The sequence below is a fragment of the Rhinopithecus roxellana genome, chromosome 2, assembly GCF_007565055.1.
Source record: "Rhinopithecus roxellana isolate Shanxi Qingling chromosome 2, ASM756505v1, whole genome shotgun sequence".
NCBI classification, from domain to species: Eukaryota; Metazoa; Chordata; class Mammalia; order Primates; family Cercopithecidae; genus Rhinopithecus; species Rhinopithecus roxellana.
The window spans coordinates 165,845,280-165,859,181 of NC_044550.1; the positions used below are offsets into that span (position 1 = coordinate 165,845,280).

At 43.5% G+C, this 13,902-nt stretch overlaps 1 protein-coding gene across 2 annotated transcripts in view; it reads left to right on the forward strand.

Annotated features, from left to right (window-relative positions):
- HS3ST1 (heparan sulfate-glucosamine 3-sulfotransferase 1) overlaps window positions 1–12,331 on the forward strand; it is a 35,067-nt gene extending 22,736 nt beyond the window's left edge. Inside the window, exon 2 of one of the 2 annotated variants that reach the window (XM_010357597.2) lies at window positions 7,976–9,289. In XM_010357597.2, the coding sequence (XP_010355899.2) occupies window positions 8,084–9,007 (924 nt within the window). In that variant the 5' untranslated portion in view covers window positions 7,976–8,083 and the 3' untranslated portion in view covers window positions 9,008–9,289. Of the gene's footprint in view, window positions 1–7,975 lie in introns of both variants that reach the window. The other variant, XM_030923747.1, reaches the window with a different exon arrangement.
- Window positions 12,332–13,902: the final 1,571 nt, after the last annotated feature.

The following is a 13,902-nucleotide window of genomic DNA, read 5'->3' on the forward strand; positions in this document are numbered from 1 at the left end:
TACTCTAACTTATCCCCCACTGCAGAGTTAATTGGTCCAAGAAAGCTTATTAACACTATGTGGCCTGACTTATGATCCTTTCTACCCTAAACTCTTTTCACCCCATCCCACCTCACAGCAATTACCATAAGGAAATCCAAACAAAAGTGAATGTCAACATTCGTTGAAGATTGACATGTATAGGCAATTTCAAGAAAATAAATATTTATGTAGGTCTTGAAATATCACTGTCCTCTCGTAGACTGACAGGCACAAACTGAATCTATTTCCAATTTCACTGTTTCCAAAATGACCTGCCAAAGATGAAAATCTGACACCACTGCGAGGTGCTCTTCAGTAGCTGTGCAAAGATGAAAGTGAAGACATTTTTCATTCTTAACAATGAAAAAATAATCTTATACTTTTGATTGCCCAGAAGTTTGGTAGATTAAAAAAAAAATGACAGTTCTGTTGTTCAACCTATCTTTTTTATGTTTCAGTGCGTTCCAGAAAATTAAATCACTCAACACCATGGGATTCTTGGAAAGAAGCAGTTCTTGCATAACAGTATAATAAATCTCACACTTCTTCTATCTCATTGTGGTTTTAAGTAAGCTCTCCCTCGCCTGGAATGCACTCCCCACTGCCCAAGGGAAAGCATCACCATTCAAAGGGGACAAAGGCACACCATGGACTTTGAGGATGGCCAGTGGAATATTTTAGTTTGATATTACCAGGTTCTGTGACCTTGAGGAGGTAATTTAACCTTAACAGCATGTTTCCATTTCTGTCATGGCAGATATGAATATGAAAGGCAGGCCATTAATATTTGTTGAATGACTGTGTGCCAGACACTGTGCCATGTATTTGGCATGGGTCATCGTATTTAATTATGATGACACCCCTATCAAGAAGATTTAAGCTCATACTTACAGAGGGGAACGTGGAGCCTCAGAGAGGTTAGACATTGACTGAGGTCAGTTAGCAATAAGAATTCTAGCCTGGATCTACCTGATGGCAAAATCTTCTTTGTTCATCTACTACTCTCCACCACATTTTTATTGCTTAAAAATATAAAATAAAATGAGAGCAACCACCTCTTGTATTGTTGCAAATATTGGAAGAAATAATTTATACTCAAGTGCTTACCACCTGGCACCCAGTGAGTGCTCAGCAGGTAATCTCTTCCCTTCTAACCCTTTTGTTAAATCCTATAAGTGACTTGTGGTTGTATGTTTTGATCGTCCCTGCTACCCTAAAGGAGATTCCTGCCTGTGACAGTGTGTCATCATCTCTTGTTGAGGGGCTGTGAAGGTGTCCTGCAGACCGACAGATGGCAGGCATCACTGTTCCAGATTCATTAAATGTACCCCTTGTGAAATATCCTAGTTATTTCATTTCATCTATGAATATGTTCCAGTAGTGGGACTGAGAGAATATATTATAGTTAATTACATTTGAAATCTAGGTCATGATGTGAATTATGTAATAAGGAGACATAAGGAGAAAATGAAAATATTTTTGAAGGGTTGTTTCATAGCTTCCCCTCCTTTTTTAATCCAAATATTTTCTAGGCTCTCAGGTGATGTCGCCCAATCACGATTAGAAATGCTGAGTCCCCCTTTCAACTTCTGGTTTCTGCTTGACTCTCTAGAGACAGAAGTTGCAAACCCTTAAAGTTTCTCTTGCTACTGTGTTAAAATATGTTCCCAGTACCTTCCAGCTATTTGCCTGTCTACTGCATTTGACAAGTTCATTCGGCAAACAAAATGTCTAGAATGTGCTATAGACCAGAAATCATGCCAGGCCCTAGAGGATAGAGTAGAACAAGGCAAGACCTCCATTTGCAGGAAAGGCCTCCTTGGAAAGGAGTTTGGATTTAATTCCAAGTGCAAGGGAAGCCTCCATCTGGAAGATTCTGTGTACTCTCCGTTGGGTTTCCCATGCCTGGCATGTGGCTACTGTCTTCACAGTGGGACTTGAGGAAGTTCACTGTTGCTGATAGGAAGGACTTTAATCTTCTCAGTTCATGAAACTCAGGCCTTGGGTTTTCACTGTAGTACCCAGAAAACAGCTTCCCTGATAGAGGGAAGTAAACAGAGAGGTAGCTGGATCTCCCTTTGGGACCTATTAACCCATCTATAAAAGGAAGGCGGAGGTTCATTGTGCCCATCTTAGCAAGTCTCAGGTTTCATAGAAATTCCGTCCTTCATCAAAGAATTGGTGCAAGGCACAAACATTCAACAGGACCAAAGAAGTCGAGCCAAGTTCATTAACAACTTACTCACTAACTCCAGACATTGCCAAGAAAAGTGAAAGGGACAGTGAAGTACCTGGCTTTGTCTGTGTAGACTGACTTTGAATCCTTTCACCTCCTCTAACTTTCTAGACACACGACTTCATTTCTCTGAACCTCACTTTTTAAAATAATAACATGACTTACCTTGAGGACTTGCAGTGAGGATTACAGCAAGCCCTGCATGGAAAGTTGCCAGCCTAGTGCCTGCTGAGTAGCAATTGCTGCAGATGGGAGCTGTGATCTTTGCTTTTGCCAAGGTCGTGGCCTCTGCTCCAGGTGCTATGGAGAATTCTGTATCCATGCCCATGTCAGCCAGGGGCTTCAACTGTCAAAAGTTCCCATTTGTTTACTTTTATCTGGTTTGTTTCTTGAGGGAGAAGATCAAATTTGCCTTTGTGCTGTGTGCAGGTTCAAACCTGTCTTCCTGGTTCTTCTCCTGTTCAGGAAGCTCCTAATTTGTGAATGGGTAGGGGATCTTGCTTTCAGGAGAGTGTGTTCCACACTTAAAGAGTTCTCAGATTAAGAATTGCAAATGTGCCCAGTGCTCTCTGTCTCTGTGCTCTCTAACTCAGTTGCCACCAGTCATATGTGTCCTTGATATGTGCTACACGGGTAAATATATACACACTTGGATTTCGAAGACTGGGTAGAAAAAATGCAAAATCCCTCATTAATTTTATGTAGTGATTAGGCCAGGTATGGTGGCTCACGCCTGTAATCCAAGCACTTTGAGAGACTGAGACAGGTGGATCACTTGAGGTCAGGAATTCGAGGCCAGTCAAACCCCATCTCTACTAAAATTATAGTACAAAAATTAGCCAGGTGTGGTGGCACACACCTGTGGTCCCAGCTACTTGGGAGGCTGAGGCACAAGAACCACTTGAACCCAGTATGCAGAGGTTACAGTGAGCTGAAATCATGCCACTGCACTCCAGCTTGGGCAACAGAGGAAGACTCTGTCTCAAAAAAAAGAAATTACATAGGTGATTATATGTTACAGTGATAACATTTTAGATATATTAAGCTATGTGAAATATATGTTTTAAAATGTGACCCTTGGAAAATGTCTGAATGCATATGTGATACAAAATATATTTATATTGGACAGTCCTGACACACATTGTTTCATTTCCGTCTCAAAGTAATCATTTGAAGCAGGTGGAATTTTTACCATTTTACAGATGAGGCAACTGAAGCTAAGAGAGGTTAAGTCACTTTGACCAGGGTCCAAACTGGAGACAAGAATCGTGACTCCAGAGCATGTGCAATTCATTTGGACCCTTCTACTGACCAGAACAAATCAGCAAGTTTGACCCTGTACTGCACGTACCCTGTGTGTCAGCTGACACTGGAAGGTGGTGGTCAGGGAGTTGTCATTGCTGGGTAGATTTTGTTGGGTTTTTCTTCTTTGGATTCCCCAAAACATTGTCATTATTTTACATTACAAGCACTTACTCGAAAGACAGTAATAACAGCAACTAGACTACAGAACTGGAATTCAGGAGCCAGAAGTCCTAGGAACAGATTTACTATGTGACACTGGGCAAGCCATCTTGGGGTGTGAAAGGCAGGGACTAAGTGACCCCCTTCTTCCCTGATGTTTATAATTTCACTGTCAAGATCAAGGTGGCCCACAGGAATGGCTTATAGGTTCACGTGAGCTTGAGAATCTTTTTGTTTCTGAGAGTATTACAAAAAGGACCAAAAATCCTTTCTGTGCCCCTAGGAAGCCCAAATTACAAAACCACAAGAGGAAGTTGGCTCCTAATGCCCATGGTGTGCATGTAATATAAAACAGGTTATACTATGTTTAGATATTAATATATGTGTGCATACATTTACACACACATATATATACTTATACACATTTTAACATATATACATAAAAGATACACATGGGGTATATTTCTAAACATGATATATATGCTATATATAGTATGTGTGTATGTATATGTGTGTGTATATACTTGCATATGTGTATATAAGATGTTAGCTAATTTCTTTCTCTATAAGCCTCAAATATTTTTGAATGAAAAAGCTCTAGACATAAGTAAATACATTTTTAGAAAGGATTAAAGTACAAACAAGGAACTTTTAAGCTACTTAACTTACCAATATGTAGTTGTTTTCTTTCATGAAGGACAAACTATATTTAGTTTCTTCTCTACTGTCTGCTGATAATTCCCCTTCAGGAAAGAAACCTCAGATGCACACTACACTAACCAGGATGCCTCAGGTTGGAGTGGAAGGAGCATAAACAGTCAGATAATATGAATTTCAGATCTGGCCTCGGCCTCTACACTTAGGTATCAAATCATATGGATGTGTTGTTCCCTGAGTCTGAACATGGAACTATAAGATGGGGATAGCAGGCCAGGCGCAGTGGCTCACGCCTGTAATCCCAGCACTTTGGGAGGCTGAGGCAGGTGGATCATGAGGTCAGGAGATTGAGACCATCCTGGCTAACACAATGGAACCCCATCTCTACTAAAAATACAAAAAAAAAAAAAAAAAAAAAAAAAAAAAAAAAATTAGCTGGGCGTGGTGGCGGGTGCCTGTAGTCCCAGCTACTCAGGAGGCTGAGGCAGGAGAATGGCGTGAACCCGGGAGGCAGAGCTTGCAGTGAGCCGAGATCACGCCACTTCACTCCAGCCTGGGTGAGAGAGTGAGACTCTGTCTCAAAAAAAAAAAAAAAAAAAAAAAAAAGATGGGGATAGCAGTGAGCAACACACAGCATAGGTCTCTAAAGGGTAGTAGTTTGTCCGCCTCTCACTTGACCAACCTGTTATACCTGCACACACACACACATGCATACACACACATACAGACACACCCAAACATGCACATACAATTGCATACATTCTCATATCTCAAATATCTAAGAGCCAAGCACAACTAGTACATTTGGTCGAACAACATGGATGACTTGAGAAGGAAATGAAATTCAACCGAAACACCCTGAAATCATCAGCTGACTAAAGCAATTGGCCCGTTACATTGAGCTCACCCATCAGTAGAACCAACCTGAAACATCATTGTTCGTGGCTATCCTTTCGAAAGCATTCTTGATTTTTTCTTAAAAAGTTACATCACTGATCCCTCAGGTCCCTTCTCCAGTGCACTGTGGTTCTCTAAAGCCTTCCATCTGTTTGATTACTTGCTCTTTAACATGTTTTTCTAAACAGATAACACAATATCTGAGAAAGGTAGATCAGCTGGTTGATCATAAAAATGGATGTCCTGGAATTTGTTCTTCCTTTATTCATTCTGGACAAGTTTTAAACTAATGAAGTAAATTTTGAAATTACTGTACAAAAGATGATGGGTCCTCTTGATGGAGAGCATTTTTACTAGCTTTGTAAATCCCGCAGTCCCCAAGCCAGGCCTGTCTCTTATCCTTCCCTTACTGTGTTTTAACAGAGATGACTCAAGTGAGAGCATCCAGTCTCCTCTTTAGAGGACAATGTGACACACAGACTGAGTATCAGCTCCTTGAAAACATAAACCATGAACGGGTCTGTCCTGTGGAACCCCACAACATCTAGGCCAGCAGTTCCTGTGTCCTTTACTGCCTAAATGTTATAAATCTTTTTTTTTTTTTTTTTTTTTTTTTTTTTTTTTTTTTGAGGCGGAGTCTCGCTCTGTCGCCCGGGCTGGAATGCAGTGGCCGGATCTCAGCTCACTGCAAGCTCCGCCTCCCGGGTTTACGCCATTCTCCTGCCTCAGCCTCCTGAGTAGCTGGGACTACAGGCGCCTGCCACCTCGCCCGGCTAGTTTTTTGTATTTTTAGTAGAGACAAGGTTTCACCATGTTAGCCAGGATGGTCTCGATCTCCTGACCTCGTGATCCGCCCGTCTCGGCCTCCCAAAGTGCTGGGATTACAGGCTTGAGCCACCGCGCCCGGCCACGTTATAAATCTTAAACAGGTAAAGAGGAGAAGTTTTGTGGAAAAGAGGTGGTTTGTGGCTAAAGAACCCTGAGTTTAGAGTTTTCAATTTGGGCTCTGAATTTTGAAATAGACTAATAGAATTGTGTCCTTAGACAAGGCTAGCCTCTATAAAATGGTGGTGACAGGCCAGGCGCGGTGGCTCATTCCTGTAATCCCAGCACTTTGGGAGGCCGAGGTGGGCAGATCACTGGAGGTTGGGAGTTCAAGACCAGGTTGACCAGCATGGAGAAACCCGATCTCTACTAAATATACAAAATTGGCCGGACGTGGTGGCACATGCCTGTAATCTCAGCTACTCAGGAGTCTGAGGCAGAAGAATTACTTGAACCCCGGAGGCGGAGGTTGCAGTGAACTGAGATCACACCGTTGCACTCCAGCCTGAGCAACAAGAGCAAAACCCCATCTAAAAAAAAAGAAAGAAAGAAAGAAAGAAAGAAAGAAAGAAAGAAAGAAAGAAAGAAAGAAAGAAAGAAAGAAAGAAAGAAAGAAAGAAAGAAAGAAAAATGGTGGTGACATCAGCCCTGCCTTCCTACCTTACAATGTAGGATTGTAGAGACAATAGCTGAGCAGAGTATGAGACCACATTATCAATAGTAAAGCTTTGGACACATGAAGGCTTTTTTGTACGTTGTAGTAATTTCACTTGTTTATCCCTCCAGGCCTACTTCAAATGCTTCCACCACTGTGAAACCATCCCCAATTATTTTAGGCAAAATGAATGAACATGTGTCTTCGTAGTACCCTACCTAAATTACAATCATAACATATATCACCCTGATGCCTATAATCAGGCTGCATCAATTAACTTTTGCCAATTTCCTGCTGCAATACAAACCACTCCAAAACTCAGTGGCTTAAAACCACAATCATGTATCTTCGCTCATGAGATGGGATGGCTGTGTGTGTCTCTCATCCTTCCCCTGGGACCATGGGCTAGCCAGGGCATATTCTTCTCATGGCAAAGGCAAGAGTGAAAGAGGGTGAGCCAAAACACACAAGGCCTCTTGCAGCCAGACTGGAGACTGATATGTTGTCACATCTGCTCATATGCTAGTGGCAAGGCCAATTCAAGGGTTGGACACAGGGTGAAGAATTGGGACTAATCATGAAGTCTTTCATAGTAATTTACATGCTTTGTTAGATGACAGCCCCTGGCTGGAAGAGTAGGGGCAGGAACAAAGCCTGCTTCTATATCACCTACCCCTCTGCCAGGGACTGGTGAGTAGTAGATATTTTATTGATTTTTGCTGAGTTCCAAAGGGTCTTCCCAACCCTTTCCTTTATAGTAAGGGTTAGCACGCTCTGTGGGGGGCCAAACCTGGCCTGGTTGTATGCAGCCAAACAGCTAAACATATAAATGATTGCAAAAAATAATAATAGTAAAAAGGAAAATAATATTTAATGACACGTGAAAATTACATGAAATTCACTCAGTGCCCATAAATAGAGTGTTCTTGGAACACAACCACACCCATTCCCTTGTGTGTTGTCTATGGCTGTATTCCATCTATAATAGCACGGTTGAAGTTGGAGTTGGCATAAAGTATGTCCCTTAAAGCCTAAAATACTTACTCTCTGACCTTTTGCAGAAAATGTTTGCCATCTGCTCCCCTATAGGATAAGAAACTGAGAGTCCCGGGGGGGGGGGGGGGGTGAATATAGCCCTCACTGCAGAGTGGCTACAGAGTTATTAGTTGAATTATCCCTGCATTTGTTATATGTTAATATCTTCCCTTCTTGTTCCCTAGTAATTGAAGGCCTGAAACTCCCATGTGCCACTGACTAGGAGGCTTCCGTGCTGCGGCGCTTCATGACCCAGCGACGCGCGGCCCAGTGAAGCCACCGTGGTGTCCAGCATGGCCGCGCTGCTCCTGGGCGCGGTGCTGCTGGTGGCCCAGCCCCAGCTAGTGCCTTCCCGCCCCGCCGAGCTGGGCCAGCAGGAGCTTCTGCGGAAAGCGGTGACCCTCCAGGATGAGGTCCGCGATGGCGCGGCCCCGAACGGCTCTGCCCAGCAGCTGCCGCAGACCATCATCATCGGCGTGCGCAAGGGCGGCACGCGCGCACTGCTGGAGATGCTCAGCCTGCACCCCGATGTGGCGGCCGCGGAGAACGAGGTCCACTTCTTCGACTGGGAGGAGCACTACAGCCACGGCCTGGGCTGGTACCTCAGCCAGATGCCCTTCTCCTGGCCACACCAGCTCACGGTGGAAAAGACCCCCGCGTACTTCACGTCGCCCAAAGTGCCTGAGCGAGTCCACAGCATGAACCCGTCCATCCGGCTGCTGCTCATCCTGCGAGACCCGTCGGAGCGCGTGCTATCTGACTATACCCAAGTGTTCTACAACCACATGCAGAAGCGCAAGCCCTACCCGTCCATCGAGGAGTTCCTGGTGCGCGACGGCCGGCTCAACGTGGACTACAAGGCCCTCAACCGCAGCCTCTACCACGTGCACATGCAGAACTGGCTGCGCTTCTTCCCGCTGCGCCACATCCACATTGTGGACGGCGACCGCCTCATCAGGGACCCTTTCCCCGAGATCCAAAAGGTCGAGAGGTTCCTGAAGCTGTCGCCGCAGATCAATGCCTCGAACTTCTACTTTAACAAAACCAAGGGCTTTTACTGCCTGCGGGACAGCGGCCGGGACCGCTGCTTACATGAGTCCAAAGGCCGGGCGCACCCCCAAGTAGATCCCAAACTACTCAATAAACTGCACGAATATTTTCATGAGCCAAATAAGAAATTCTTCGAGCTTGTTGGCAGAACATTTGACTGGCACTGATTTGCAATAAGCTAAGCTCAGAAACTTTCCTACTGTAAGTTCTGGTGTACATCTGGGGGGAAAAAGAATTTTAAAAAAGCATTTAAGGTATAATTTATTTGTAAAATCCATAAAGTACTTCTGTACAGTATTAGATTCACAATTGCCATATATACTAGTTATATTTTTCTACTTGTTAAATGGAGGGCATTTTGTATTGTTTTTCATGGTTGTTAACATTGTGTAATATGTCTCTATATGAAGGAACTAAACTATTTCACTGAAAAAAAAAAGATTTTTCTGGAGACGCTATCTTTTTTTGAATATAATTAACTTGCCCCCAACTCAAAATAGCTGTCTGTGTTGCACTCATTGCAAAATCTAAATTCTTTTGTTACTTTAAAAAAACCATGTTTTTCACGGGTATTATAATCCTCTCTCTCCCCTTTCCTTTCTGCATTGCTCTTTTTAATTTTTAATGTCTCATTGTGATCATCAGATTTATTTTTACTTGGATTGTAAGATTTATCTCCTTGATGATTCTTTGCCATTTTTGGAGGTCACGGTTTTACCCATTCCCACGTGTAAACTTCAAGTAAACTAAGCAATATTCAGGATGGAGAAGCAGTTAGTGACTGACTAGAGGTCCCTTGGGATCCATCTTGACCTCAAAGAATATTTGCATACGCTTCTGATCTCAGCAGTGGTTGAAACCTACAATAAAGAGGATTAAACCCTTGGCCTTCAGAATGATCTTGGGCCTGGGTACTTTGCCCCAGGTGGCAATTGGCCTCCAGAAAGCCAATTAGAATAGAAAAGAGAAACTGCAAAATCTATGTGTGTCTTCATCCTGTAGGTTCTGTGAAAGGCTGACTAAAAGGGTAGTAGTCTTTGGCTTAGTCTGAAAGTGCTTACTTCCTTAAAGATACATTGGCATTATAGACATATATTCCATATGCACTGAGACATAAATATGTGTATGTTTCAAAATCAACTCTAAATTTGGAGTCCTGAATGTGAAAGAAAATGTAAACTCCCAAGGGTTGAAGTTAAAAAGAGAAAAGGGCAGAGTTGAGGGTAGCACCTAAGAGAGCCACTGTACCTGCCCCGAGAGGAGAGGCTGGAGTTCAGTTTTACTTCTGCCCCTGAGCAGCCAGGTTGTTGGAGATGGTCACATAAACCCATCTTATCCTCAGTTTTTTCATGCATTCTTCATGCAGTCAGCCTTTTACAAAATTAAACACATCAGATTTTAATAAAAATAAAACATTCATTACAATAAAAGAGAAAATACAAACAAGCAAAATAAACCGGTTTCCTGACATAGTTTATACCAAAGGAATATGACAGAAATGGACGTTATTAATCATCTCCTACACTTAAGAACTCATTGAAATTTCTCCAAGCAACCGCAGGATGCAGATATTATTATGGAAATTTCAAATAGGAGGAAATAGGCCCAGAGAACATGAGAAACTTGCCCAAGGTCACATTGACTATAAACTCAGGCTTAGAGGCTACTCAGTGTCAACGCACAAGTTATTTATGTATTTACTTTTTACCCAACTCTTTCTGAGCTCAAAAGGAAAAGCCCAGACTCAGAGCCGGTTCTTCCTGACCTGACTTGACATTTCTTCCCAGGTGCCAAGTATCTTCCATCCTAAGAGGTGTGTCCCAGCTACAGGAAGGGCAAGAAGAAGCCTGCATTTTTCTCAGCAGTGTTATCAGGGAAGTGAGTCACCTTGGTATATTTCAGCGGCTCCAGCCTGACCTGACCTCAGCGTGGCCTATGCCCCACGCCATATCATGCGCAGACAGCGGAGAGGATGCCTTCCTCTTTATAATCCATTAAAGTTGTTATTAAACCATCATCTCCCCCGGAGGAAGTAGCGGAAATATTTACAGCAGGCCCCTGATGGACGGGGTACTTCTCAATAGGCAGACAGCCTCCCTCTGCAGCGCATCGTTGGACCTTGCTTTTACCACACTCGTTGAAGAGCTGAAGAAATAAGAGGCCTCGGAAAGGTTAAGTAAAGTTTCCAAGCCCGTTCGGGAATATGGTGACTGAAAGGAAACTGCAATGAGAGTCTCTGACTCTGAAGAAGATGCTCTTTGCAAATGGCCTGTAAATTCCTGTGCCCTGACAGGGATGGTCTGGTTGAAGCGTGAACTGTTGTTGCAAGAGGTAGCGGGGAGGAGTGGAGGAAGACAGGACCGGCACATGGAACATAATCTGGCTGCTGGGACTGGCATAGTCAATGGAGGGGATGGTCTAGTGTAAAATGATTAGTGAATGTAAACCCAACGTTTTCATTTGGGGGTGCAGAGCTGTGGCTAAAGGAATGTTCAAATGAGTCTACCATGAGCAAGGGGTCAGAGGTCCTAGTGGCACTGTATGTTCATTCATTTTTGGTACAACCCCAGCCAGTCATTAAGAAGGTACACGGGGTAAGAAACCTTCACTCCAGATTTACCCAAGGTATTTATTAATAGATATCACCGAGCATTGTCAAATTCAAAGGAGGCTCTGTAGTAGACCCTGGCCTGTCCTGATAGGGCCAAAATGCAGTGACTCGGGAGCCTAATAGGCACCCAGTCCCTCCCAAACATGCCTCCTACCAATTCCATTAACAGAGACAGATGTCAGTGGAAGGTGTGGGGCTCCTATCCAGACCACTCCAGCCCAGGGGCAGCCTGGGGGATCTAGGTGGGTCCTTCCAGAGAGGCAGCTGAGAGCAACTGAACCAAGCCTCAGCTATTAGAATTGGAATATTTACACACTTGACACTCCAGAGTCAGAACCTTTTCCCTTTCCATTCCTCCTGGAATCAGATAGGGTTGAAATCTTTTTAACACCATTTGGTTATCAGCTCACAGCCTGAAGGTTTGCGAATTTAAGAAAAGTGACATGCCTCTGAGCATAGGGTGCTTTACTCCTTCTGTGCTGGGAGGCTTACCCAACTGAAAGGAGATGCAGGGTAGGGGAGGCCAATGCCTAGTGTGCCTGCTGCTTACAGGGGTGGAGTCACAGGTCACCATTATTCTTTAAAATTTTACTTTTTTGAGCCCCTACCATGTGCTCAACATGGTATTAATTCCTCAAGAATATAAAAAGAAAATACAACAGGAACTAGTAGACATCAACTGTTTGTTCTGGACTTTAATACAAATCCAGAGGGTCTTGGAGTACAAGGGGAAAGACATTTAGCTGTGTATAGACTGGGTGGGGCAATGTGTTCCATGGTTTGACATTCAGTTCAGCAACATTGCTGAGAGAAATCAACTAGCCCCCTTATAGAGAAGAGGAAACTGAGGTTTAAAAAGTGGTCCTGGCCGGGCACAGTGGCTCACGCCTGTAATCCCAGCACTTTGGGAGTCTGAGGTGGGTGAATCACGGGGTCAAGAGTTCAAGACCAGCCTGACCAACATGGTGAAACCCCATCTCTACTAAAAATACAAAAATTAGCCAAGCATGGTGGTGCGTGCCTGTAATCCCAGCTACTCAGGAGGCTGAGGCAGGAGAATCACTTGAACCTAGTAGGAGGAGGTTGCAGTGAGCCAAGATGACACCACTGCACTCCAGCCTGGATAACAGAGCAAGACTCCATCTCAAAAAAATAAAATAAAATAAAATAATAATAAAAAAATAAAAAGTGATCGTGACCTCATGTCACTTTTTTCAGGAGAAAGGATTCTTGCTCACTCCAGGGAAATAGTCCAGAAATGGGAAATGTTGACATCACGTATCACAAAAGAAGTTGAAAAATATCAGAGACCCTCTCCAGAATGTCATTTGTCAGAAATGTTAAGAAATAGAGAATCTTCCCAGAGGTCGCGTGGCAGGGCAGGTCACTTAACTTGTGGGCCACAGAAACCCTGACCTTCCTATGGGAAGCTTTCATGGAGGAATCGCCATAAAACTGGGGCATGAATGGCAGTGGTGTCACCAGAGCAGGGCACTCTGAACAAGGGAAACTTGAGACATGAAGACAGTGGTCATTGGGAGAGACCGGGGGTAGAGGGTAGAGGTAGGCAAGAGATTTGTCTAAGTGGCATGTCAAATGTGTTAAACTCAATGAGAAGCTACTGCTTTCCAAGGCTGGAGTGCTGGAAGCTTACTTAGCAGGCACCCTTGTGAATTTGGCTTCTGTGCAGGTGTATCTGTTGCATAAAAATAACTATCATTTGTTGCACACCTGCCATGTGCTTGGTATTTTAAATATATTGCTTCTAACCTATATAACAACTCTAAGAAGTAGAACATGGGCTATTAATTTTACAGAAAAATAAACTCAGAAATTAAAGGACTTGCCCATGTTGATAGAGCCATTGTTTCTTACAAACGAAATTTTGTCTTCGGTGTCTCTGCTCCTTTTCAGTCCATCTGTTTGTGGGTAAGTGGAGGAAGACATAAAGCATATGTATCTGTCTATTAGGCAGAGCTGTAAGGGAAATTATGGGCATCTAGGGTTTGGAGTCGGACAGTTAGGGTGACGCCAAGATCACCTTCAAGCAAAGCAGTGGCTGGGATTTGATGCAACAAGGATGTGAAAAAACATGCTCCTAACTGACAGCAGCTCATTTTGGAAGACTGAGCCTGAGTTAAAGGCCAGAGCAATGTAACAGGGTTCTCCAAACAGCACACAATGAGGGAAGGCCAAAGCTAAAGAGGACATCATCAGATTTAGCTGCTTCACTGAAGTATTTTGATGTAGAAAATGACCTTGGTGCTTTAGTTCTCCCTGATGTCAAGATCTTTATTCCATTTTGCCCAAATTTCCCAGTTAGATAACAGTAAAGAGAGACAGCCGGAAGACCTGGGTGTGCATCCCAGCTGTACCAATCAGTGGCCATGGGATCTTAGATTCAGATTCTGAGAACCTCCATTTCCTTCTCCATAAAAATGGGCAGATATA